Source organism: Pleurodeles waltl, chromosome 6 (assembly GCF_031143425.1).
Source record: "Pleurodeles waltl isolate 20211129_DDA chromosome 6, aPleWal1.hap1.20221129, whole genome shotgun sequence".
NCBI classification, from domain to species: Eukaryota; Metazoa; Chordata; class Amphibia; order Caudata; family Salamandridae; genus Pleurodeles; species Pleurodeles waltl.
In genome coordinates, this window is record NC_090445.1 from 180,872,523 (window position 1) to 180,896,573 (window position 24,051).

The 24,051-nt window shown below is 45.8% G+C and overlaps 1 protein-coding gene across 2 annotated transcripts in view; it reads left to right on the forward strand.

Annotated features, from left to right (window-relative positions):
• The window catches only part of NBR1 (NBR1 autophagy cargo receptor), a 751,844-nt gene that overhangs the window by 624,113 nt on the left and 103,680 nt on the right, over positions 1-24,051 (forward strand). For both annotated transcript variants that reach the window (XM_069237768.1, XM_069237769.1), the window contains exon 20: positions 8,432-8,498. In XM_069237768.1, the coding sequence (XP_069093869.1) occupies positions 8,432-8,498 (67 nt within the window). The remainder of the gene's footprint in view (positions 1-8,431; positions 8,499-24,051) is intronic.

The following is a 24,051-nucleotide window of genomic DNA, read 5'->3' on the forward strand; positions in this document are numbered from 1 at the left end:
GCTGCTTGCAGGGTGAGCGAGCTTCAGGCCCTTTCTTCAAAGCCTCCATACTTGTCTGTGCACCCTCACAAAGTGGTGTTATGCACCAGAGCTTCCTTCCTTCCTAAGGTGGTTACACCATTTCATGTAGGCCAGTCCATCACTTTGCCTACCTTCTACGCACCCTCCACATCCTTCCCATGAGGAGAGAGACTCCACCGTCTGGACCCAAAAAGAATGTTGGCGTTCTATCTCAATCGTACTAAAGACTTCCGGGTGGACGATCAACTCTTCGTTGTCTATGTGGGTATGAAGAAAGGGAAGGCAGTGCAGAAGCGTACCATCTCTTGATGGGTGGTTCTTTGCATCAAAATGTGCTACGCTTTGGCAAAAAAGCAACCTCCTGACGGCGTGCAGGCTCATTCTACCAGAGCCACTGCTGCATTCACTGCGTTAACACGCAGAGTTTCTGTCCTGGATATCTGTCAGGCAGCTACGTGGGCATCTCTGCACATGTTTGCCAAGCATTACTGCCTGGATAGTCAGGTCCGTCGGGACGGCTACTTTGGTCGTGCGGTCCGGCAGGACTTTCTAGTGTGATCTTAGTTCGCAGCCCACCACCGAGGATGGCAGTGCTTGGGTATCTATTCTAAGGTAAGGAATCTACAACTAGAAATCTCTATCAGATGTACAAGTTACTTACCTTCGGTAACGAAATATCTGGTAGAGGCATATTCTATAAAGTTGGTGCCTTTTGATGAATTTTCACAAAACATTCCCCCAAACATCTGAGCCCCTTCCTGGAAGGTTAGGGAGGGATCTGTCAAGTGGAGGCTGAGAAAAAGGGGGGTCCTAAAACACTTTATTTCCTCATGCAAATTCCATGTGTAAAGATGAACAGCAATGTAGAGAACGGCTGAATAGAATGACCCTATATTTGGCCAAAAGCTAGATATTTTTTATTTAAAAACAGGAAATTTGATTCACCAAATCTTTACCTGCAGTGCTGTCTTTGTGTTCTGGGACAAACTATTTGAATTCTTGTGTATGCTGTTCAGCTTCCAAGTTGGCTGTGATTTTCGTTCCATTATTATGGGGTTTTTATACCATTGACTGAAGACCCACAACAACACACTATTAACAGACATTCTATTAACTGCCGCCTCTGAATTGGGTCGTGCATCTGAGAGTTGCAGACAATATTGCATTACAACACTCCCCTTTGAAACCACAGCATAGACTTTTAGGGGGAACTCTTGTTTCCTATTTTGCGAATAGTAAACCTCCTTGAGTCTCAAGACCAATATTTACCTTCCCCGTTGATTATTGATTAGCCCCTTGAGTTATTACTGATCAGTGTGTGCTTCAATTCCTTACCTTTCATGTACCTTTATTGCAATGATGTAATTTATATAAATGTGTCATCATGTTAGAATGCTATTCTGCTATAGGAATGCATATTATTCTCAGATTTTTTCAACCATGATGTATATACACACCAACTTCATTGCCTTAACTCTACAATACAGCACTGCTCTACAGACTAATGTATATGATTTCTAGCATTTCTTTACTACGGTTTTCCCTTTATCACTTTTATAGCTCTATGTATATGATTTATTTTCCTTGTTTCTTTAATTTCCCTCTGATAGTTTATATTTTATTGTTTATTGTATTCTCTTATGTTTTATACTTACACAACTTAAATAGAAATTCCTTTGCACTCAAAAAAGGAATATTTGGGCATGCTAAGCTCGTGCATTAAACTGTACCATATGCCAAGTTACATTTGCACCCTTTACAGTATTGCTTAGCAAAACAAGTGGACAAAAGTGGAAGGATATTGGGAAGATTTAGCGCTGGTAACAAGGGCCCAGAATTCTTTCCAGTGGTGGAACACCAACAACCTACCAATCGGCAGACCATTTCTAGACCCCTGTCTGCAGGTGACTCACCACAGATGGATCAATAATCGAGTGGGAAGCCCACCTTAGTCATGTTGACAAACCAGAGCACTTTGCCTTCTCAGTACCAGGATCACCACATCACCTTCCTAAAACTACTGACCATCAGGGTTGCCCTCAAAGCATTTCTCCCAATGCTTCAAGACAAGAATGTACTCATAAAGACAGATAGAACGCAAGTCATGTTTTACCTACAGAAGCAATGTGGGGCACACTCCCCCAGCTTTCATAATTGACACAGGATATTTGGCATTGGGCAATATGTCACAACATTCACCTGTTGGTGTAGCATTATCTTGGACTGGATAACGACTTTGCTGACTTGCTCAGCAGGACGCAAACAACCAGTACACTTGTGGGAACTCCACCCACAAGTACTTTCAATGGTGTGAATCTCGAACAATAAATCTAATTTCTACTCATGAAAACACACAATACCAAAACTTCATCACCACCTACCCACACCCTCAAACCAAGGGCAATGCAGTGTGGATCAATTAGTCGGATACATTTGATCATGCTTTTCCACCTCTTCCCATAATACCTTATGTAGTCTGGAGCATGTAACAGGTTTCCATGTCCCTAATCTAGTCTCACCAGCATGGGCAAAACGACATGGTTTTCAGTGCTTCTAAAGATGTCAGTCAACTCTCACGCAAAACCCCCAATACTTTTTCCAATTACTCTGCTACGTGAAAACATTTTCCGAACAGATAGACCCATTTACAGTTTCAGTACAAGAAATAGTTTCTTACCTTCTCCATCTGTACAATGCAGACCTACCCTACCCTTCAATATGCTTATGTCTCACTGCGGTTGCAGCATACCTACAAATTAGAAAGCATATGTAATTTATCTTTGTTCATGTGATCAAGTGCTTTATGGAAGGGCTAAAAAGGATTTTCCCTCCAAAACCACCTAAGCATCCTTGAACATTGTACCCACAAGACTTATGAGGCCCCCTTTTGAAACCTTTTACTTATGTCCTTTACAATGCCTGTCTTGCACAGTGGCCTTTTTAATAGCAATAAGTTCCCTGAGATGTATTAGTGAACTTCAAGTGTGCAAGCTTACAATTCAGGAACTTTATATTCTCCAGCATTGGATCTTTCATAGATTCACATGCTTGAATCCTTCCCCATTGTCATAAACAGCAGTACACATATATCTGTTCCCCTATATTAACGCTCAATATAACTTTAATTCAACCTATCCACATCATTATAATGATCCAAACTTCAGCCAATCAGTATCTAACTCACCAGGCTGTTCCCTTACTGATGCTTCCAACTGTCAGATTTTCTTCTGCACGTTCAGGTGTGAGGATCCCTATTGGATAGCTCAGTAGAGAGAAGAAACGTTTATGGCTGAGAAGCGCTTAAAAAGTCTTTAACTAAGACATGTAATTCAAGTAGAAAAAAGATCTATGTGGAAGATCCACATACAAAATGTTTATACTGCCTGCACCCTGAACATGAATCAGCAGATTGCAGTACTTGCAATAAGTTTTCCACAAAGACTTTAAACTATCAAGAGAGACTTTTGGCTTTGGCCATTTTGGAGTTAGAAATGGAAAAGGGGAAACATCTGGAAAGTAGGATACAGGAAACTCTGACTCTGCTGTCAAGAGTCAGACATTTGGTCAAAAGCACTCTGATAAAGGTCAAAAGAAACATAAGGTAAAGAGTGGTGATCCTGCTGGGGAGATACCTTGTAAAAATGTTGAGTTGGCCGCAGTGTCAGAGGTCTAGGCATCAGTTAAGAAAGGTGATGAGAAAAAGTTAATAAAGCAAAAAGCGTTGACGAGCAAAGATCACAATCAGTCAATCATGAATTTGTAAAGCGCAATTCTCACCCGTGAGGGTCTCAAGGCGCTGAGTAGGGGAGGGGCAGAAGTGGTGGGGGGGAGGATGGTGCTGCTACTGCTCGAACAGCCAGGTCTTGAGATGTTTCCTGAAGGTAAGGAGGTCTTTGGTCTGGCGCAGCTTCATTGATCGATGTGGCCATGGATGCTTCGACTTGCGCATTTAGTCAGGCTGGGAATACAACAGTCATGCGGAGATGTGGCTAGTTAAAGAGCACATCTTTTAGACCGAAGGTCCAGGCACGTGTGATGGACATGCCATTTGATGGGAGTAATGTTTGGAAGGAAAGTAGATGAGGCCATTCAATTGATTAAAGTGGACACAGAGGCTGCACGTTCGCTGGGTATGCTGCAGAGCAGGCAGTTGTACAGAGGATTCAAAAGACAATACTTTTGGCAAGGACAGCAGTGGTCATTTTTCAACCCTACAGGCAAATTACGCTATATGGCCAGTATGGATCGTATGAATAGCAGGCAAGACAAAGGCAGAGAGGACAAGGCTACAGACAGAGTCACTGAAGAGTAAGGAAATTAAGTCAGCCCTGAAGGTTTGAGGGCAGAGGAGGAAGATCCTGAATTCCTGGAGAAGAGTTCCTCTGATATTCAGCTGCCAGTCGAAGGAAGGATGCAGTTTTACTACAGAAGTTGGCACACATAACAACTGACAAATGGGTACTGGATATTGCAGAGCAAGGTCATGTTCTGGAATTTGTGGAGGAACCACCACCAGCCCCACTAATGAAAAAGAAAAGCACCGACATTTGAGAGACTTGAGAACAGAAAGAGCAAAGTTATTGGAAAAGAAAGCTATAGAAAGTGTGCTGATAAAAGAAGTATACAAAGGATTTTATTCCAGATTCTTTCTCAATTTAACAAAATCTGGAGACTAGTACACACTACTAGATTTAGGGGCACTGAACAAGTTTGTAAAAAGACATTGTGTCCGCATGGTCACAATTCAGGAAATTCTTCCGTTGATTTAAAAAAAAAAAGGGAGATTTTCTAAGTTCAATAGACTTGGAGGATGCATATTTTAATATAACCATTCACAAGAAACAGAGGAAATAGGTTTGTCACCAGGCCAGCAATATCAGTTCAAAGCACTGGCTTTTGGCCGAAGGTCAGCTCCTCTAGTCTTCACCAAATGTATGGCTCCAATGGCACTGTTTGTGAGGAGAAAGTGGGTATGGTGTATTCATACCTGGACAATTGACTGATATAGGCAAGCACATTGCAAAAGAGCAGAGAGATAACATAGATGACAAAAGTGGTGCTTTTCCATTTAGGCCTTGCAATAAATACAAAGAAGTAAAAAATGGAACCAAGGCAGGATTTGGTGTTTCTAGGAGCTAGGATACAAACAACAAAGGGGATGTTGTTCCCTTCAAAGGAAAGAGATGAGGAGCTGATAAAACCTGTTGCAACAAGGAAAGAGAGTAACTGTAAGTATGATCAAGGCAGTGTCAGGGACTATATCCTCATGCATTCTTCTGATTCTTCAGGCACCAGAAAAATGGAGATTGGGCCAACATAATAATTGTAACTCAAAGTCTGAGGGACGCTTTCTGCTGGCGGATGCGGAGCGAGAATATTTTCAAGGGTCAAAGCTTGTAGGTACAGGCACCTTAGAAGTATCTAACTACGGATACCTTCATGATTGGATAGGGCGCACATCTGTGCAACATGAATGTACATGGTATATGGTCAGAGGAGGAAAATAAATTACATATAAATGTTTTGGAACTAAAGGCTTTCGAGATGGCATTACAGGTATTTCAACATTTAGTAAAGAACTGTCACGTAATGATAAGGACAGAAAATATGACCACAGTGTATTAAATACGAAAGCAAGGAGGAACAAGGTTGTTGATTCTTTCGAATGAGGCTCAGAAAATATGGGGATGGACCTTTGTCAACGAAGTAACTTGGCTTGCAGAGGACATTCCAGGAGTGGACAACATAAATGCAGATAAGTTCAGCAGGCGATTTGTGGATATGCACAAGTGGGAAATAGGTTTGATGCAATTAGACAAGATATTCCAGAAGTGGGGAAAGCCCAAATGGGATATATTTGCCACAGATCAGAACCACAAATGAAAAATGTTTGTGAGCAGATGGTTTTGCGTGGGAACACTGGGCAATGGCTTCGAGTCGTGGTCCCTGTTGGGGCACCAGAGACATACCTGGTGGGGGTCCGTCACTGACATGGCAAGATTACAGGCGCCACAAGGCTTCAACCCCGTCTTCCTGGATAACATCTCCTCTCACAGACGAAAAAATTCTTCAACTGAAGGGGTGAAAAAAGGCTTGCCAAAAAAGGCAAAGAGTAGCTTGATCCTGGACCAGTGCTTAACCGGTGCGAAAGAAAAAGAACTGACGCAAGCTTGCCGGGGTTGTGCCTTTATAGGCAACCATGATGTCACAGACGGCTCCTGCAACGCTGACAAAGCCATGTGGAGCCTGAAGACGCACACGGATCCAAATAACGCTCCTGACGGTGCGTGCAAGGTATTGCTCAGCAGAAAGATTCCGGATTCAAAGCTGACGCCAGGGAATTCAAAGGTAAGGAATCTGCAGCTAGATAGAGTCTCTATCAGATAATGCATTACCGAAGGTAAGTAACTTGTTCGTTACAGCCTTTGACATGGAAGACAGCTTTTATGTTGGCCACTACATCAGCAACAAGGGTTAGAGAGCTGCAGGTGTTAAGTTAGAGAGAACCATACTTAGTTTTTGCAAAGAGAAATGTAACTATGACGACATCAGAAATTCATACCAAAAGTACCAAGTACCTTTCATTTAAGATAGAAAATAACGTTGTCAATGTTTTTTGAAAAGCAAGCAGCAGATACGTCCCGTATCCAAGCAGACAATTGTACAATACACTGGGGTATTTATTGTTACAGCACATACCATGATGGAAGGCTGCTGACACAGAGTCAGGGCGCATTCCACATTTGCAACGTTGACAACAGCAACTTACTTTGCAGGAGTATCATTGGTGGATATTTGCAAAGCAAAACGTGCAATACGACGCATGCTTTTATGAACGATTACTGTGTAGACTTGCAGGTGAGCAAGGAAGCTGCAGTGTATCAAGTGGTTTTCAGGAATCTGTTTGCGTAAGGTAAGTCTCATTCACACCTTCCACAATTTATTGTTTAAAATTATACTGCTGATATGTTAGTCTGTATTCAAGCATGTGAATCTATGAAAGATCCAATGTTGGAGAAGGAAATAATTTATTAACCTGTAACTCCGGTTCTCCAGCATTCATATCTTTCATAGATTCACATGCAGCACACCCACCTCCACTTTTATGAGTCTACCAAATAATAAAAAAAGAGAGGATGAGAAAGGAACTTGCGGTTCTGAAACTCTGACAGAATCATCAGTAAGGGAACAGCTGGGTGAGGTATATACTGATTGACTGCAGTTTGGATCATTGTAGTGATGTGGATAGGTTGAATTAAAATGACATTGAATGTCAATGTAGGAGAATAATTATACGTGTAGTGCTTTTTATGATGTTACCGGGGTTCACAATCTGATGGGGAAGGATTCAAGCATGTGAATCTATCAAAGATAGCAATGCTGGAGAATCGGAGTTACAGGAAAGTAACTTATTTCCTTCAGGTGTATAAGGATAGCGTTGTCCTTCGCACTCAACCCTAAACCCTTGCCTAAGGTGATCTCCTATTGTCCCATTAACCAACTTATTGTATTAACAGTCTTTTTCCATCTCCAGACAAAGTATGTGAAAGGCTACTCCATACTCTTGATGTTAATGTATAGGTAATGTACTACATTAAAAGAACTAAAGTTTTTAGGACGTCTAACCAACTATTGGCATACGCCTACCATCTATGGTTGGGGTCAAATGTGTGCAACTTGTTTTTCTTTGAAGAGTCTTTCCAGTCACAAGGTATAGTGATTCCTCCTATCATCGGCTCCATTATTAGACTGTTTTTGTTCTGCCGTCGGATTTGGGAACGCTACTGATCAAGCTCTGAGTCGATGCCTTGTGGTGTTCGACGTCAGACTATTTTGGTCTATCCTCTCTCATTGGCACTTTTGTCACTTTTGCTAAGCCTCAGAAAGGTCCTGTATAGCTGGATGTATATTTGTGTAACCAAAGTACCTAGCATAAAGCAAATCACAGATTGCCTTTAAGAGTGCACTCCATAGGTAATAAAGGAGCTATACTAACTTTCTTAGGAAATATCTATATCACGGAAATATGTAAAGCTACTGCTTGTTCTACACCATACACCTTAGCCAAACATTATTATGGAGATGTGTTTGCACGTCAGCAAGCCTTAGTAGGCCAGGCAGTCTTAATAACACTGTTTCAGTCATCTGCATTATCTGCTATCCAGCCACCACTTATCTGTACTCAAAATCACTATGAAAAGGTTACCTATTTGGCAGACAGGTCCTCTGCAAGAGCTTCAAGGCTAGCATTTTTCTTTTGAGATTGTATAATGATTGACTTTTTGTAAATGACATGGCAGTTAGTGGTGGAGAATGCTTGAGCTATGTGTTCAAAATACATTGAGAGGGAATCTGTGTTTCTATTGTAACTACTTTGCTGCTCCTAATCAAGGACTTTGTTTTTTTCTAGAACCCATCGATGACTACGTTAATGATCCCTCAGGAACTGTCAAGCCCAAAACCTATGAACATTCAAGGTATTTTGATAGATCTTTTCTTGTAATTCTTTTCCTTTAGTTCACTTTCATCTACCATCTGTTTGAAAGATTGAGTGATATCAAGAATGTTACATAAAACATGCTGCCTGCATCTATTTCAGAAAGAGACAGCATGAACAAAATAAGATGTAGCACCAAGTTCATCATTGACCATTTCTTTCACTATTTACTGCCTGCCACCACCGATAATGGGTATTTTCACCAGTCTCCATATTCCAGAGCAAAATGACTACTCTGAATAGGCCTAAAATGCACGATTAGAGCTGTGAGGGGAAATTTGTAAAATGGACCTGTGGGATCTAACCAGCAGTAAAGAGGTGGAACTTGCAGATAACCTATGAGAGACTACAATACTTGAGACCAGGAAAACACTAATAGTCTAAAATAAAACAAAATGGCTCACACGTTGCATAATTTTCAGCTACATTTTCGTCTTCTCTCCAAGTTGTTTTTTAGTATTCTATTAGGCCTATAGCGAAGTACACTTTTCATAGCATATATTGGAGGCAAAAACTTGACGGCCAAGATTGTTTTTCATTTACATCATGTCTGTGTGCATAAATTCGTCTCAAATTCACTATGCACTGTGCAGCTAGTGCCAGTGACTGTTGCCAAGGGGGGTGGCCACTATACTTTAATTATACTAAGACTTGCATTAACAAAGCGTATCAAGTGATTGATCGACTTACTCCAGCAGCTTTATTTTCGCACACTACCCGTTCTCTCATTAGGACTAGTGTCCTTATCATGAAGCAGTTCTTAGTGTTGCCATTAGAAATGCATCTTTGTTGAGCTGAAAGATTTGATCAGAATGTTAGCAGTATTATTTCCAAATTAAAGGGCTTATAATGCTCCAATGCAACTTCTCACACTGCACCATGGACATCTATACTAATGGTGGCTGGTCTGCTGAATAAGTGAGCCACTGACTCAATGTGTACTTGTATTATTTGGCCATATATTTAAACCTTAAAAGAATAAATGTTTCTGATGGATACATCTAACTGCAGATTCCTTACCTTATGAGTACCCCGAGCCACCAGGCTGAATCTGGAGATTTAATTCAGCAATTCCTTCACACACCGGTAGGTGGCATCGTGCAACTCTGCTTCGGGTCGTCATGCCCTGGAAGTGACGCCAAAAGCACAATCACTGAGAGAAATTCTTTAAAAAAAATTCTACTGTGCAAGGGCCCCCATTCTTCACCCGCATCCTCTATGGAGGAATCTGCATCCTTTGCGATGCATATAAAGTGGGCTGGGAAAGTCATTGACTTGCAGCTGCCCTCCATTGAAGTCAAAACTAACATCCTCACTGAAGTCTTACAACCTGGATAAACTTCATCAGAGCCTCTCCTTCTCTTTAATGAGGCCTTAACATACATCCTCCTGGCTGAAACTAGGTTCTTGTTTGTCAGTCAATCAACAGATAGCAGGACAACATAGACCGTCTCCGGGGGATCTATCTTTCCTCATCCAAAACCCCATACTTTGGAGTCTTGTAGTTCACGACTCTACCAGTCAGCTGAACCCGAATTCTTTTCCTCCTACACCTCCGGATAGAAGATCCAAATGCATGGAGGCCTTTGGAAAATGCATATTTTCTTCTGCCAGCCTGACCCTTGGATGAGTCAATTCAAGTTGCTTCTTAGGACGTTACTTACATGTTTGTAGGGACATGGTGGCCAAGATCTTCCCCTCAGTTCCTGAGGACCTCTGGGCCAATTGTTCCCAAATAATTCAGGATGCACAGGATGCTGAGAAACATGTACTTCGATCAGGTATTCACGGCTGGACACTTCTGACTGTTTGGAAAGGGCAGTTGGTACCAGCGTGGTACTTCTGCTCCACATGTAGATTAGGTCCACAGGCTTGTCAAGTGATGTTGAAACTTGACTTATTAATTTATGCTATTTGATGGCATCCATCTCTTTGGCGACAAGGTGGACTCTGCACTGGAGTGTTTTAAAGAAAGCAAGGCCACCTCACCCACCCTAGGTATTTCAGTGCCTGTGTAGCAGTTTCCCCAACATTATTTCCCCTTTCAAGGATTTTAAAGGTGCATTCAGCAAAGGCAACCTAAAAGATTTGCCTCTGGAGCAGTGGGCCTCCCAAGCCTTTGGGTGTAGAGCCTGGGGGTCAGGCCAACAGCATCCAGGCCCTCGGGGCAAAGTACTACCCAATACCCCACACCCCCACCACAGCCACTGCACAATCACTTTAGTTTGCTCTTAGCTGTGCACTGTGCACTGTCACCCAGTTGGAAGCTGATTAAGTTATATCTTCCATTGGTGGCAAAGCATCACATCAGACAGATGGGTGCTATAAATCGTCCAGAATAGTTATGTCCTACCTCTCCTATCTACCTCTCGGCTTCTGGAGAACCATTTGTCTATTTTACGGGAGAAGGTTCAGACTCTCCTGGAAAAGCGAGCCATAGAAAAAGTGGCAGCATCAAAAGTTGGGACAGGCTACTTCTTCCGTTACTTTCTAATGCTGAAGAAAGATGGAGTACTTTGTCCAGTTCTAGACTTTTTCCTCAAGAATGAAAAGTTCAAGATGCTCACACTGCCCTCGTTTCAGGCATCTCGATGGTGACACTGGATTTGCAGGATGCCTTTTGCCACATCCCTGTCATGGAATCCCACAGACTCTTCCTGTGGCTTCAGGTAGGCCGTGAGCACTTTCAATTCTCATGCTCCCCATTGGCCTCACTATGGCCACTCAGTTTTTCACGAAAGTGATTCTGATGATTGCTGCCCATTTATGGAGGTTGGGAATACCTGTCTTTCTGTACCTCTATGACTGGTTGCTGAAAATGTGCTTGTCTTGTGAACCACCTTAGGAGAATGGCTGACCATTTGACATCTCTGTTTTTATAATTTTTATTAACGGGCACACCCGACTCCTTCACTGAAGCTCCCTTTTACTGAGCCATCCTGCCACAGTACTGTTTTGAGTCTTCCTTCTGCCTCATCAAGTCCAGGATATTCGGCTTGACATAGGTCTCAGTGAGAGCAGCTGTGAGGCTTCTTGGTGTCATGGCATGCAGACACTTCAGTGGAATCTGAAATCTCAGTGAGCTCAGCACCAAGGGAACCTCTCAGATTCCATCCAGGTGTCGCAGGAAACTGTGGAAAATCTGCCTTGGCGATTGCTGGACCACGATTGGACAGGCAGCAGACACTTCTCTTTAACCCACTCACAGCTGGTGGTCATGACAACTGCATTGGGAGGCCACCTATGAGAGGTGGAGATCAGAGGTGTAGGAAGTTGGCTCTGTATGTACTATTTCAAAGTAAGAAAAAGTGTGCACAGAGTCCAAGGGTTCCCCTTAGAGGTAAGATAGTGGCAAAAAGAGATAATTCTAATGCTCTATTTTGTGGCAGTGTGGTCGAGCAGTAGGCTTATCAGAGGGTGGTGTTAAGCATTTGCTGTACACACACAGGCAATAAATGAGGAACACACACTCAAAGACAATTCCAGGCCAATAGGTTTTTATATAGAAAAATATATTTTCTTAGTTTATTTTAAGAACCACAGGTTCAAGATTTACAAACAATATTTTAAATGAAAGGTATTTCACTCAGGTATCTTAGGAACTTTGAATCATCACAATAGCATGTACAATTTTGGTAAAAATGGCAATAAGCTATTTTTAAAATGGACACAGTGCAAAAATCAACAGGTCCTGGGGGAGTAAGTATTTGTTAGGTTCACAGGTAAGTAAAGCACTTACAGGGTTCAAAGTTGGGTCCAAGGCAGCCCACCGTTGGGGCTTCAAGGCAACCCCAAAGTTACCACACCAGAAGCTCAGGGCCAGTCAGGTGCAGAGGTCAAAGTGGTGCCCAAAACACATAGGCTTCAATGGAAATAGGGGTGCCCCGGTTCCAGTTTGCCAGCAGGTAAGTACCCGTGACTTCGGAGGGCAAACCAGGGGGGTTTTGTAGGGCACCGGGGGGGACACAAGCAGGTACAGAAAGTACACCCTCAGCGGCACAGGGGCGGCCGAGTGCAGAGTGCAAACAGGCGTCGGGTTTGCAATAGGATTCAATGGGGAGACCCGGGGGTCTCATCAACGATGCAGGCAGGCAAAGGGGGGGCTCCTCGGGGTAGCCACCATCTGGGCTAGGAAGAGGGCTGCCAGGGGGTCGCTCCTGCACTGTAGTTCGGTTCCTTCAGGTCCTGGGGGCTGCGGGTGCAGTGTGTTTTCCAGGCGTCGGGTTCCTTGAAGCAGGCAGTCGCGGTCAAGGGGAGCCTCTGGATTCCCTCTGCAGGCGTCGCTGTGGGGGCTCAGGGGGTCAACTCTGGCTACTCACAGGCTCGCAGTCGCCGGGGAGCCCTCCCTGTAGAGTTAGTTTTTCCGCAGGTCGAGCCGGGGGGCGTCGGGTGCAGAGTGGAAAGTCTCACTCTTCCGGCAGGAAATGTGTGGTCTTTAAAAGTTGCTTATTTGTTGCAAAGTTGCAGTCTTGGTGAACAGGGCCGCTGTCCTCTGGAGTTTCTTGGTCCTTTTAGATGCAGGGTAGTCCTCTGAGGCTTCAGAGGTCGCTGGACCCTGGGGGACCCGTCACTGTTGCAGTTTTTCACGAAGTGGGGAGACAGGCCGGTAGGGCTAGGGCCAAAGCAGTTGGTGTCTCCGTCTTCTCTGCAGGGCTTCAGGTCAGCAGTCCTTCTTTGTCTTCAGGTTGCGGGAATCTATCTTCCTAGGTTCTGGGGGCCCCTAAATACTCAATTTATGGGTGTGTTTAGGTCTGGGAGGTTAGTAGCCAATGGCTACTAGCCCTGAGGGTGGCTACACCCTCTTTGTGCCTCCTCCCGGTGGGGAGGGGGTCACATCCCTAATCCTATTGGGGGAATCCTCCATCTGCAAGATGGAGGATTTCTTAAAGTCAGAGTCACCTCAGCTCAGGACACCTTAGGGGTTGTCCTGACTGGCCAGTGACTCCTTCTTGTTTTTCTCATTATCTCCTCCAGCCTTGCCGCCAAAAGTGGGAGCAGTGGCTGGAGGGGTGGGCATCTCCACTAGGTGGGATGCCCTGTGGCGCTGTAACAAAGGGGGTGAGCCTTTGAGGCTCACCGCCAGGTGTTATAGTTCCTGCAGGGGGAGGTGAGAAGCACCTCCACCCAGTACAGGCTTTGTTCCTGGCCACAGAGTGACAAAGGCACTCTCCCCATGTGGCCAGCAACATGTCTGGTGTGTGGCAGGCTTGCAAAACTAGTCAGCCCACACTGGAAGTCGGGTATGTTTTCAGGGGGCATCCATCTCTGAGATGCCCTCTGGATGTATTTCACAATAAAATGTACACTGGCATCAGTGTGCATTTATTGTGCTGAGAAGTTTGATACCAAACTTCCCAGTTTTCCATGTAGCCATTATGGTGCTGTGGAGTTCGTGTATGACAGACTCCCAGACCATATACTCTTATGGCTACCCTGCACTTACAATGTCTAAGGTTTTGCTTAGACACCGTAGGGGCATAGTGCTCAGGCACCTATGCCCTCACCTGTGGTATAGTGCACCCTGCCTTAGGGCTATAAGGCCTGCTAGAGGGGTGACTTACCTATGCCATAGGCAGTGTGAGGTTGGCATGGCACTCTGAGGGGAGTGCGAAGTCGACTTAGACATTTTCTCCCCACCAGCACACACAAGCTGGCAAGCAGTGTGCATGTGCTGAGTGAGGGGTCCCCAGGGTGGCATAAGACATGCTGCAGCCCTTAGAGACCTTCCCTGGCATCAGGGCCCTTGGTACCAGGGGTACCAAAACAAGGGACTTACCTGGATGCCAGGGGTGTGCCAATTGTGGAGACAAAGGTACAGTTTAGGGAAAGAACACTGGTGCTGGGGCCTGGTTAGCAGGCCTCAACACACTTTTAAATCATAACTGGGCATCAGGAAAGGCAAAATGTCAGGGGGTAACCATGCCAAGGAGGCTTTTCCTTACAAGAGGGCTCTGGTCTTTGGCAGAAACCACCTCCACATCAACTTGTTGGCGTTGCTTGACAATAAAGGCTCCCCTTCTCACCATCAACAAGGGAGAATGGCTGCAGGTCCTTACAGACAACAGCACCCGCATGTGGTGCTGCAGCAAGCAGGGCAAGGTGGGGTGATGGGTCCTTTGCCAGGAGGCTCTACGCTTCTGGAACTGACTGAGTTGGCAGAGGATCTCCCAAGTCGTCCAACATTTGGCAAGATTGTTGTGTAAGTTAAGAATTTGGCATAACTCCACAAGGGGTCCTCTCCCACCCATTGGTCCTGCTAGTAAACTTAGTTCAGAACACCAGCGCTGAGTGTGAAGCACAAGTCATTGTAGCCTGCAAGACACTATTCAATGTGTAATTGACATAGATGTATTGTTTGGGGGTTACTAACAATCCCACGAGGGGATCAGGGGCACTGTGGAAACAGCAACACCCTAGTTTTTTTATTCATACTACCACACACATCGTAGTAAGAAGTACTAGTAAGAAGAATTAAATGGTTTTATGTTATAAGCATTCATTATCACAGAAATAATCTGTTTCTCAGTACATCTAAAACAACCACACAGAATAGTATATAAACAGCTAGGATACCAGTTACAAATATCGAGGACAAAATTAACATTTCTAGCATTGCTAAAACATCGTTAAAATATTATCTAACACCACATTGCCTGTCTCTATGCACTATACCCTGAGAGCATGAAAGGCAAAGAAACTTGCATTCTCAAGTTTCTTCGGGAGAAGGGATACACTCTATACCTTGCTGACAGCATAGGCTGTTGTTATTGGCAAAGGTGTGAAGACTGCGCTCCCCACGAAGGACAAACACCCACTGCGGTAGCAGTCAGTCAGTCTTCCTCCGGGACTGGGCTATATCAGCTATATGCTTTAGGCAAGTTGTGGCATCTGCGAAGTGTGCTGGCAGTAGGTCAAAATCTGGAATGATAATCTGGGCGAGGGAGCTATCTAACAAGTGAACAAATGACAGTTCTTATACCCTAAACCACTATAAGAGATTGGACTGTGCATGCCAGATTATAAACATCAAAGTATACACTTATGACATTGATGTTATGGACATACAGAGGAAAAGGATGTCAATTCAGACGGCACTCCTTTGATCAAATGTCTATATTCTTTGTTATGTATGCTTGACATAAGGACGATCAACGTTTGACCTAGACGAACATCGCCTTAGAGTTTGTATCTGTCACTGATAAAAGAACTGGAAGATATCATGTTTCTTAGTAAAGATACTGGTTGGCTATAATGGTGTAATAATACAAACACAACAATGATTCTGCACAAATGGGGAACATGGCGATGTCCCTGATTTAAAATGAAGCCAAGGCCTAACTACGAAGGAGACTGATCGTAGGGACTTCACATCAGGATCTCTAAACACAAGTGTAGTAAGCTGGCCCTTTATATGACATATAAAAATTAGATATATCGTGCAAAGAGTCCAGGGTTTCCCTTACCAGTAGACAGGGACTTGCTCTAGTGATCCCAAGGTGCTCTTTTAGGGGCTAGTGTGGTCGAGCAGCCTTAGGCTTATCAGAGAGAAGTGTTAGACATCTGCAGTTACACCCACAGTCAATAAATTAGACACACAACTCAAGTAGGAGATGCACATCAATTTAAAAAAATAATAAGCATCTTAATATGTTTAGGCAGCAGAATAAATACGATCAGGAAAGTATGTTTTACAAGAAAAATACTTTCAGGTTTCAAAAGTCAACACTGCATTTTTCAGAAGGGGCAAAGTTATCCTATGGAGAAAAAAACAAGTACTGCATTCAAGTATAGAACAGCGGCTTATGGGGCCAGTCTCCTTGACTTAAGGTAAGGATTGGGCTAGGGTCAGGACACACCAACAGGTCACACTTGGGTGGATCTGAGGCAGCCGGGTGCAGAGGTGCATTACTGGACCTGGTGCCCAATGTTAGTCAGTAGGGATCGGTCCGGTTAAAAAGAGGCTGCAGGTGAGGACTGGGGAAGGTCCAGTCAAGGGGAACCAACAGGTAGGTTCAAATCTTGAGATGCTTAGGGATGTGGGGACACCTCAGGTCCTCTTCCCCACTGGCCAGGAGCGACAGATGCAGAGGTGCTTTGAGGCATCTGGTTTTCTCCAACGGGAGCACTCGCAGTTGAGGGGACCTGCGTGCAGATGCTGCAGGCGGTGTTGGTGAGTCCACAGTGGGCACATGAGCTTGTCGCTGGAGAACTGGGGAACACCTTTGCACAGTTGGTCCACTTCAACTCGGGCTAGGTGGCACAGGTACATTGGTGTTTTTAAGTGTCAGATTTTCTGTGGTCTGGAGTCCTCTCGGGTCTCTTGGGGTGCCTGCTAGATGCAGGGAGGCAGCTCTGCTGCTCCATGGTAGTTCTTGGGTCTTTGTTGAAGGCAGGCTTCCCAGGCTTTTGGAGGCATAGCAACTTGCAGGACGAGTTGACTGGCGCAAATTGGGAGAAATAGCAGACAGGCCAGCAGGACTGGAACCAAGTCAAGTGCTTCTTCCTCGGTCTTTGCTTTTGCAGCTCTTGAGTGTCCTCAATCAATCAATCAGTCAGAGGATTTATAAAGCGCACTACTCACCAGTTAGGGTCTCAAGGCGCTGGGGGGTGGGGAGCTACTGGTCGTAAAGCCATGTCTTGAGGTGTTTCCTGAATGTCAAGAGGCCTTGGGTCTGGCGAAGGTGGAGCGGTAGGGAGTTCCAGGTCTTGGCGGCTGGGTGAGAGAAGGATCTTCCTCCAGCGGTGGTGCGGGGGATGGAGGCGAGGCTGGCAGATCGAAGATTGCAGGTCGGGGTGTGGAACGTGAGTCTGTCGTTGAGGTAGGCTGGACCTGTGTTGTGGAGGGCTTTGTGTGCATGGGTGAGGAGTTTGAAGTTGATCCTCTTTGATACTGGTAGCCAGTGTAGGTCTCTGAGGTGGGGGGAGATGTGGTTGCAGCGTGGGACGTCAAGAATGAGGCGGGCGGATGCGTTCTGGATTCTTTGCAGCTTTGTTTGGAGTTTGGTTGTTGTTCCTGCATATAGGGCATTTCCGTAGTCCAATCGGCTGCTGACCAGGGCATGGGTGACAGTTTTCCTGGTTTCTAAGGGAATCCACTTGAAGATTTTGCAGAGCATGCAGAGAGTGTTGTAGCAGGAAGAGGAGATGGCATTGACCTGCTGAGTCATGCTGTCTTGTCTGTGTTTAACTTGAGGCGGCTTGATTCCATCCAGCTGGCGATGGCGTGAAGTCCGTTGTGGAAGTTGTTCTTTGCAGTTGTAGGGTCTTTCGTGAGGGAGAGGATCAGCTGAGTGTCATCTGCATAGGAAACTATGTTGATGTGGTGGGTGTGTGCGATGTTGGCAAGCGGGGCCATGTAAACGTTGAAGAGCGTGGGGCTGAGCAATGATCCTTGGGTGCGCCACAGATGATCCTGGAGGCTTCTGACAGTAACGGTGGAAGGCGGACTCTCTGGGTTCTGCCTGCGAGAAATGATGAGATCTAGTCGAGAGCCTTGTCACGGATTCCAGCATTGTGGAGGCGTGTGCGGAGAGTGTGATGACATACCGTGTCGAAGGCTGCGGAGAGGTCCAGGAGGATGAGTGCTGCTGTTTCTCCTTCATCGAGCTTGGTCCTGATGTCGTCTGTGGCAGCAATGAGTGCGGTCTCAGTGCTGTGATTTTTGTGGAATCCGGATTGGGAGGTGTTGAGCCCCTGGCTGTCTTCCAGGAACCGGGATAATTGGCCGTTCATGATTTTTTCAATGGCCTTGGCTGGGAAGGGGAAGAGGGAGATCGTCTGGTAGTTCTTGGGGTCGTCTGGGTCTGCCTTGGGCTTCTTCAGCATGGCGTTGACTTCTGCGTGCTTCCAGCTTTCTGGGAATGTGGCTGACTCGAAGGAGCTGTTGATGGTGTTTCAGAGGTGGGGAGCGATGATTTTGCTTGCTTTATTGAAGATATGGTGTGGGCAGGGGTCTGATGGTGATCCGGAGTGGATGGAGGCCATGGTGTTGGCGGTGTCTTCTTTGTTGACGGGGGTCCAGGTGTGAAGGAGGTAGGTGTTGCTTGGGGCGTGGGGTTCGTGGTGTTTGTAATCAGCTGGTGGGTCTGGGGGTTGAAGCTGTTGTGGATTTCTTCTATCTTTCGACGGAAGTGGGTTGCGGTGAGTTGCAGAACTCCTGTGATGGCGGGGGTTTGTTGGAGCAGGTCCTGGGCATGGAGAGCTCTTTGATGATGCCGAAGAGCTCTTTACTGTTGTGAGCGTTGGTGTCAATGCTGTTTTCAAGTGGGTCCTTTTGGTGGTGCGGATCAGTTGGTGATGTTTGTGTATGGCATCCGTGAGAGCGATGTGGTTGGAGTCGGTAGGTTCGAGGTGCCAGGTTTTTTCCATTCTGCGACATAGCCGTTTGGATTCCTGTAGGTCTGGGGTGAACCAGCTGGCCTTGGTTCTGTGGAGGGTGTTTGGGTTTTTTTGAGCGGTGCGAGGGTGTTGGCGCAGTCTTCTATCCAGCGATGCAGGTTGGTGGTGGCTGTGTCGGGGTCCGGGGTCCCAGGGGGTGGGGCCTGGGCGAGGGTGGAGATCAGTTGATACGTTGAGATTTTGCTCCAGTTGCATCGGTGGGGTTGTGTGCGGTGGTGGTGAGTGACTGGTTTCTGGTAGGAGAAGTGGATGCAGCGGTGGTCTGTCCAGCTGAGTTCGGTGGTGTGGCTGAAGGAGACGTGGCTGCTGGCTGAGAAGACGGGATCGAGTGTATGGCCTGCAGAGTGGGTGGGTGAAGTGACGAGTTGTTTGAGGCCGAGGTTGGCAGGGTTGTCCAGCAGGTTGGTGGTGTTGGTGTTTGTGTTGTTGTTGTTTTCTAGGTGGAAGTTCAGATCACAGAGGAGGATGTATTCTGTAGAGTCGAGGGCGTTGCCACTGACTATGTCGGCGATCGCGTCGCAGAATTGAGAACCGGGACCCAGGGGTCTGTAGATCAGAGTTCCTTTAAGGGTGGTGTTGGCGTTGATGTCCTTCGTAGGTCAGCAGAAATCTGATTTCCTGGTGCCAGGAGCTCACCTAAATACTGAATTTAAGGGTGTTTGGGGAGTGTAGGGTAGTAGTCAATGGGGTCACTACACCCTCTATATGACCACTTCCTATGAAAATTGGGTATAACCCTGTCCCAGAGTTCCTAAATCTACCAACACCAAGACAGCAGATTTTTTAATGTTGTGTCCAAATCAGGCAGCTTATCTTAGGGGTGGGACTGACCTGAGGGTTGGACACACTTCTCTGAATACTAAATTTCCCGCCTGTCCAGGTGCCAAAAAGGGCCCTGGGAAAAGTGGGGGTAGGGGTTGGCATCTCTCTTTTGAGTGAAGCCAGATCTGCATACTGAGGACGGGAGGCTTCTTGAAGCCCCCTGCCCTGGAATGCAGTATTGCAGGTGATCCTGTTGGGTGGGGTGTTTAAACACCTCGCCCAGAGCAGGCTTTGTTCTGACCAAGATATTTGATGCCAAAAATCCCTATTTTCAGTGAATCCATCATGTAGCTGGGGAATTCGTGGTGACCAGTGTCCAGCACATGTACTTAAAATGGCTTCCCTGTTCACTCACTATGTATAAGAATCGACAGACATAGCAGGGGCATATCTGCTCTTGCAGACTTGCCCTCACATGTAACATAATGCACCCTGCCTTAGGGCTCTAAGGCCTGCTGGAGGGGTGACTTACATATAGTGCCTGCAGTGTTAGGGAACAGGACACACAGGCTGTGTGCCATGTCGTGTTTCCACTTTTAGCTGCACCAAGACATGCGGCCTGTAATGACAGTCTGCTGGTGCTAGGTGAGGAGTCCCTGAGGGTGGCTCAATACATGCTGCTGCCCTTGGGGAACTCTCTATGTTACCCAAGCCCTAGGTACCAGAGGAACCATTTATTAGGGACTTACGGGGGGAATGTTTTGCCAATTGGGGAACAATTGCACAGTTATAGGGAAAGAAATATGGCACTGGGGACCTGGTTATCAAGAACCCAGTGCGCTTTCAGTCACAATTACATCAAATGCCGTGTCAAAATGGGGCACTTTCCTACAACCAGCCTGTGTTGTCTAGCGGTTCACAAATGGCGGCTACACTTAGAGGCGGCACAAGGCATCATCAAGCAATGGGGAGATCCCTGTCCCAGACTCTTCGCCACTGTTAAGAAATGCACTGTGTCCACACTTTTGTGTGTTGAAGTTCCTAAGACATTTATCCCTCAGTTATGACTTGAAGCTCAGGACTCCTTTATGCCCTCCTGGCTTTGACTCTGCTGCTCAAAGCTCTGAAGAAGATCAGGAATGACCAAGTCTATGTAATCCAAGTGGCTCTGGACTGAGCCAGGAAAGTGTGTATTACTGAACTTCTGGCCATGAGCATCTGTTTTCTGATCTGTTTGTCTTTTCGGAAGAATCCTCTGTCACAGCAGCAGGGTAGGGTTTTACACCAAGTCTGTACAACATACCCCTCCATGCTTGTAGATTAAGCTATGACAGCTCTAACAGCTTTTGACCTTCTTTCTGAGGGAGTAAATGTCATTCTGGCAGCCAGGTGTCCCTCCACCAACACCATCTACATGTAACACTGGGAGAAGTTTGGTGTCTTCCAGACATATCCACTGTCTGCAAGCCCAGTTATTTGGCATCCTATTTTTCTCCCTTTAGTTGATTTAGCAAGGCCTTGCTGAGGCCACAGTTAACATTTGTCAGCGCTACCTACCTTTCTAAGGTTATCTGATCAGCCATCTCTGTCTAAATCATCTGTTGTGATGCATTCCTCAAAGGGCTGACCCATGTGCTACCATGAAACCTTATGTCATGCCCCAGTGGATAGGAATTTGGTTCTTAAATTTCTAATGTGACCCCATTTGAACTTATGCGCAGTTGTTCTCTGAGGTTACGAACCCTAAAGACAATGTTCTTCATTGCAATCATGTCAGCTCATTGCAGGAGTAAGCTACAAGCAGTCTTTGTCCAGCAACTGTACACCACTTTCTTTTATGACAAACTGGTGCTAAGGACTAAAACTGCATTCTCCTGAAAGTTGTCATGTCTTTCCACATCAGGCAGTCTATCACTTTGTTGACATTATTTACCTTTTTCTCATCCATCAAAGGAGGAAGAAAGACTCCAATACTTAGACCCCAAGAGAGCACTGAGCTGCTACATTGATTACACCACAGACAATTGGATTGATGATCAGCTCGTCATTGGGCTCTCTGGAACAAAGAAGTATAGAGCAGTGCAAAAACAGACCATCTCCTGATGGATTGCCCTATGTATTAGGATCTGCTAGAGACTGCCCAAAAAAAAGCCTCCAGAAGGCATGCAGACTTATTCCACTAGAGTCAAGGCTGCCATCACCATGCTGGTGCGTGGAGTGCTGGGCTTAAAGATCTGCCATGTTGCTATGTGGGCATCAGTTCATACATGTATGAAACACTTCTGCTGGATATTCCTTTTGGTCTGAACTATTCCACAGACCCTTCACTGAGAAAGGAACTGCTTAGGTATCCATTCACAAGGCGAGGAATGTGTGGTTAGAAGTATCCATTAAAAGAACACATTACTTACCTTCAGTGGAGTAGCCACTAGAAGGAGTATTACTGAAGGTAAGTAACCTGTTCTTTTCTGCTACAGCACAGTATTACAGTTGCATTTGTAGAAGAATTATGGTCTTGGGTTCTGTAGTTAAATGAACAATTGGACCAGTTAATGAGCCCCACTTCACAACATTCAAGAAATTGTTTGCACAAATGTGCCTTGCAATGTATCATGAGTTTCTATTAATTTAACCACTAGTAGGGGGACACTACCTTACCCTCGTGGGAAAGACTTTGTATATTCACACTACCTCTGTTTGAGGGGAAAATGTCTAGTAATTTGCCCAATTTGCATTTAATTGCTTTTTTAGGTCTTGGCTTTCAGACCACTATAGCTGTCTCACTAGACTATTGTTCTTAGATATAATAAATGTGTGTGTGTGTATATATATATATATATATATATATATATATATATATATATATGTTTGATGGCATGTGTAGCTGCAGATACACATGCTGTGCACATCCCGCCATCTGGTGTTGGGCTCGGAGTGTTACAAGTTGTTTTCCTTCGGAGAAGTCTTTTCGAGTCACAAGACCGAGGGACTCCTCCCATTTCGGCTCCATTGTGCATGGGCGTCGACTCCATCTTAGATTGTTTTTTTTCCGCCATCGGGTTCGGACGTGTTCCTTTTCGCTCCGTGTTTCGGGTCGGAAAGTTAGTTAGAATCTCGGAAACATCGTCGGTATTGTTTGCGTTCGGTATCGGGTTAGTTACAACAGATCGACACTGACTTTTAAAGAGCTCCGGTGGCCCTTCGGGGTTTTTTCGATCCCCCGTCGGGGCCTGGTCGGCCCGGCCACGTGTCTCTTCAAGGCTGATGGAACGGACCCCATTCCGCTTCTGCCCAAAATGCCATAACAAGTATCCATATACAGATCAGCATCTGGTCTGTAACTTGTGTTTGTCGCCAGAACACAAGGAAGATACTTGTGAAGCCTGTCGAGTGTTTCAGTCCAGGAAGACACTAAGAGACCGAAGAGCAAGGAGACTGCAAATGGCGTCGGCGCCGACAGGACAAGGGCGTTTCGAGGAGGAGGAAGAAACATTCTCCATCCAGGAATCGGACTCGGATGAGATCGATCCCGAAGAAACGCCGAAAACCGTTAGTAAGACGTCGACACACAAAACTCACAAAAGGACCACTAAAGCCCAGGGGACGCCACCGCCGACAGGCCATGGCTTAACCCGAAAAATAGGTGACCGATCATCGGCACCGAAAAAGGGCACGCTGGTGTCGAAGTCATCCGACTCCGGTCGAGATACCGCCACACAGCAATCTCGGGCCCGAGATAGTGGCTCCGAGCAGGTTCGGCACCGAGATAGCAGCACCAAAATGGGTCGGCACCGAGAGACCACGACGCCGAAAGTAAAGAAGGTTTCGTCCGAACCGAAAAAAGCAGCCGAAAAGGTTTCAATACCGAAACATCCGGCTTCGGAACCGAAAACAAGTTCCTACACTGAGGAACAAGGACTGTCCACACAAATGAAGACACATAGATTTGGACAGGAATTGGAGACAATAAAGCCAGATTACACACAAAGAAGGCTCCATATCCAAAAGGAAACAGGGAAGATCAGTACTCTCCCTCCGATTAAAATGAAACGCAAACTTGCCTTCCAAGAAAAGGATAAGCAGCCACAGGCAAAGGTGGCTAAACAAGTAACCCCGCCACCATCTCCACAATGCTCTCCGCAACCATCACCGGTAGCCACTCCACCAATGATGCAATCCCCAACTCATACAGGAATGAGTCAAGATGACCCTGACGCATGGGACCTTTATGACGCACCAGTGTCAGATAATAGTCCTGAATGTTATCCAGCTAGACTGTCGCCACCAGAGGATAGTACAGCCTACGCACAGGTGGTGTCGAGAGCAGCGGCATTTCATAATGTCAGCCTGCATGCTGAGCCCATTGAAGACGA